At 38.7% G+C, this 3,410-nt stretch overlaps 1 protein-coding gene across 1 annotated transcript in view; it reads right to left on the bottom strand.

The window, feature by feature from the left end:
- Positions 1-2,879, bottom strand: part of LOC111637085 (signal recognition particle 14 kDa protein-like) — a 14,428-nt gene extending 11,549 nt beyond the window's left edge. Inside the window, exons 1-3 of the mRNA XM_023382494.1 lie at positions 2,571-2,879; positions 2,428-2,500; positions 2,234-2,361 (exon numbers count right to left, since the gene is read on the bottom strand). Of these exons, the coding sequence (XP_023238262.1) occupies positions 2,234-2,361; positions 2,428-2,500; positions 2,571-2,741 (372 nt within the window). The 5' untranslated portion in view covers positions 2,742-2,879. The remainder of the gene's footprint in view (positions 1-2,233; positions 2,362-2,427; positions 2,501-2,570) is intronic.
- Positions 2,880-3,410: the final 531 nt, after the last annotated feature.

The raw sequence follows: 3,410 nt of genomic DNA, 5'->3' as shown, positions 1-3,410 counted from the left end.
TTGTTGTTGTTGTATGCAGTTTCCAGCAAACTTTAATTAATTTTTTTCTATTTGTGAAAATTTCTACGTTATTTAAAGGTAATTTTTATTATAGGCCTATAGACCTTACACAGCATTATTAATATGATTTTGGAGGTTACAGAACTTTAAAATTACTTTAAAAAATGGAAAATAATTATATCATTTGATTTCAAGATATTTTGTATACCTTAAAAATAATTAATTCTATCCCGGGATCCCGGGACAAGCAAAAGACCGGGAAATAAGAAACCCTAGTCATAAGTTCTGTCAATTTTGTAAAGGTAAGCACTTTAAACAGTTGACTGTTACGAGTTGGATGAGCTGAACAATGCTTTGCTATTTCACACTAAAGTGAGACGGTTGTCCAGAGGAAAAGTTTTAAAACGTGTTTTTGAGCTTCGTGATGAACTCAAAACATTTCTTAATCAGAAAGCAAGACTGTAGTTCAAAGCACTTTTCAGTGATAAAAGTGAACTGAAGAAAATAGCTTGCTTGGTTGACATATTTGCCATCTTGAACGAGTTAAATTTATAACTGCAAGGACCAAATGCAACATGCCTCGATTTGTCCGAAAAGATCATCAGCTTTGGCAGAAAAACTTGGATGAAAATAAAATTTACACGTTGCCTACCTTGTCTGCTTTCTTTGAGGAACATGACATTGAACCAGACAAAAGGACTAAGATGATAATTTCTGTGAAAGAACACTTGTGCACGCTTGCAGACGAAATTTCATCGTACTTTCCAAATATATTTGACACCCCATTTGCATTTGCCAGAAGCCCATTCACAGTCAAAGTCGAAGATGTTCCCGAGGCAGTGCAAAAGGAGTTCATCGAACTTATTAATTAACAGGAATGCAGCGAGAACCGATTTCTCTACAATGCCAGTTACAAAATTCCGGACGAAGCGTCTGCAGTCATATCCCATTTTGTCCGAGACCACGTTGCACTTTCTTCTTCCATTTCCAACAACATATCTTTGCGAAACAGGGTTTACCAGCTCGTCGGTAATCAAGTCTAAATATAGAAGTAGACTCGTCGCAGAAGACGATCTCCGCCGCACTCTCGCAAAGACCTCCCCGAGAATTTCTAATCCAGTGAGAAAGAAGCAATCTCGACCTTCGCATCGACGTCGGCTTTTTTACACGTACCCTCGAAAAACGTAGCAACATAGTTTACCATTGCTATATTAAGACTATTACCCACGCTATACCACGCTTCAAGACAAAATTTCATTTATTTGTAATTAGATACATAATTATATATTGTGAAATATTTATACAGTTTTGTGATTAATCACTATGCTAAATTACGTTCAATTTTTAACAACGAAAATATATCCCGCATATCAGATATTTACGTTACGATTCACAACAGTAGCAAAATTAGTTACGAAGTAGCAACGAAAATAATTTCACGGTCGGGGTCGCCACAACACGAGGAACCGCATCGAAGGGTCGCAGCATCGGGAAGGTCGAGAACCACCGTTCTAGACGGAACTAACAAACGCGGGTAATTCCCCGCGGGTCCGGAGGCGGCCGACCGAGCACGGTTTTCGGGTCTTCTACGCATCCTTAACTTCTAAACGGGGCCCCTTTTCCCCGAAAGTCCTCCCGGGAGGCATCTCCCCGGGAAGATCGCCCGTCGACGCATCCCACCAAATCCCAAGACCCCATCTTCTTTTTCTGCGCATTTTCGTTAGAATCTTCGTTCGTATCCGACGACGGCACTTCGGGTTCCAAAAAAACTTTCCTCGAATCGACCGTCGTCGCATTCGCCATTGCCGCTCCTTTCGTCTCCAATTATAACGCGGTCACCGGTCCAGTTCGTCCACGTCGTTAATTCGGATCAACACTACTCCGGCAATAAGCATTCGTATAAATATCGTACCGAAAATGTTCTATTCAAATTAACGTAGCCGAACATCATATATTTAACTTTTCAACATTTAAAAAAGACGGAACGCAGGCAATCGCGCCGGCACTTTGACGGAATCGAGCCTTCGCCACTCTAGCCGTAACAATGTGACCCGGGTCGTTTTCATAAAAACGGCTCATGCCAAAATTGAACGAAAATGGGTTTTTTGCCGCATCCGGCGGGCGAATCGCCCACAAAATATCGTGCAATATCAGTACCCATCAAGATTCTATACGAATTTCATTATTATTAACAACAATTATAACGTAAAATAGAAAAAAAGAAGTGTCTCACCACAGTAGTTAACTTTTTGTTTCCCAGCTTGGCTTTTACCAGACATTTGAATTCGCTTACTTGCATAGACGGAGAAACTGGCACATTCGACGGCTTGGGCTTGGGCTTGGGCTTGGTTCTTCCATCATCTGCGCAACGAACATAATCATTTGTACTTTTCATCAACACAACCCTCGTGCAATGTCAACACTTACATCTTTTCATGGTCAAATACATGCTGCCGCTGTTTCTGCCTCTTTGAAATAGCCTGGTCAGTTCGCTAAGAAACTGTAATTTATAAAACCGTCTTACTTAAATTATAGTTAATTTAAAATAAGTAATATTGACAAAAACCTACGGCTTCGTTCTCCAATAACACCATCTTCTTCCAAGAACGTGCGGTGACTAGTTTTTCACTTTGGTAACAGATGGCGCGAGAGTGAAACGTGTTGCCAGATTGAATTTTTTTTTCCGATGGCCAAATGAATCGATTAAAAAAAATTAAAGCGAAATGACTCTCGTAATCCATTTCACATTTGTGGTGATTAAAAATAAATGGTATGTTGTTGATGTAAAAAGTTTATGTTGTATTTTAAATATTTTGGAAAAAATGTTTTAATAATTTTCGTGGCGAGTATAGAAAAATCAGTAATAGTGATGTAAGGAATATTCGGTTACTTTTCGGTGTTCGGTCGAATACCTAATACCTAAAAACAGGAGTAAGAAATAACAAAAACACAATAAATTAATCATTTAGGTATTTAGATTTAATGTTATCGGGTTGGTGTTGTTTGTTTATATTTATAACTTATAACATGCACAAAATAAAAAAGAAAATAATATTAGTCACACCTATTCACTATTTGTAATTACAAAGATCAGCACACGTACCGTACACACTTATTCGTTCGAGAATCGTCGCGCATCTGAGGTCTGCCTATCACCCCGCCTATCATTTTTAAGCGCTCGTCTTTGCTCTTCCCTTTCTCTTTCCTCTATCGCTCTAGTCCACGTATGCCTATGCACACATCATTATATGTGCTCCAGTGGCGTGCCGTCATTAGAAGCGTTGGAAGCGCCGCTTCCCTCGTATTCTCTAAAAAATAAATAAATATTAATTTTAATTATATGAAAATAATCGCACAATATTTTATTATAACCGCATTATGTATCTTATTACAAATTTCTATACTACACG

This window comes from Centruroides sculpturatus, unplaced genomic scaffold (genome assembly GCF_000671375.1).
Source record: "Centruroides sculpturatus isolate CEXI.00-Female unplaced genomic scaffold, Cexi_2.0 scaffold776, whole genome shotgun sequence".
NCBI classification, from domain to species: Eukaryota; Metazoa; Arthropoda; class Arachnida; order Scorpiones; family Buthidae; genus Centruroides; species Centruroides sculpturatus.
Note: the sequence above shows the minus strand (reverse complement) of the source record. Positions and strands in the feature narration are given on the sequence as shown.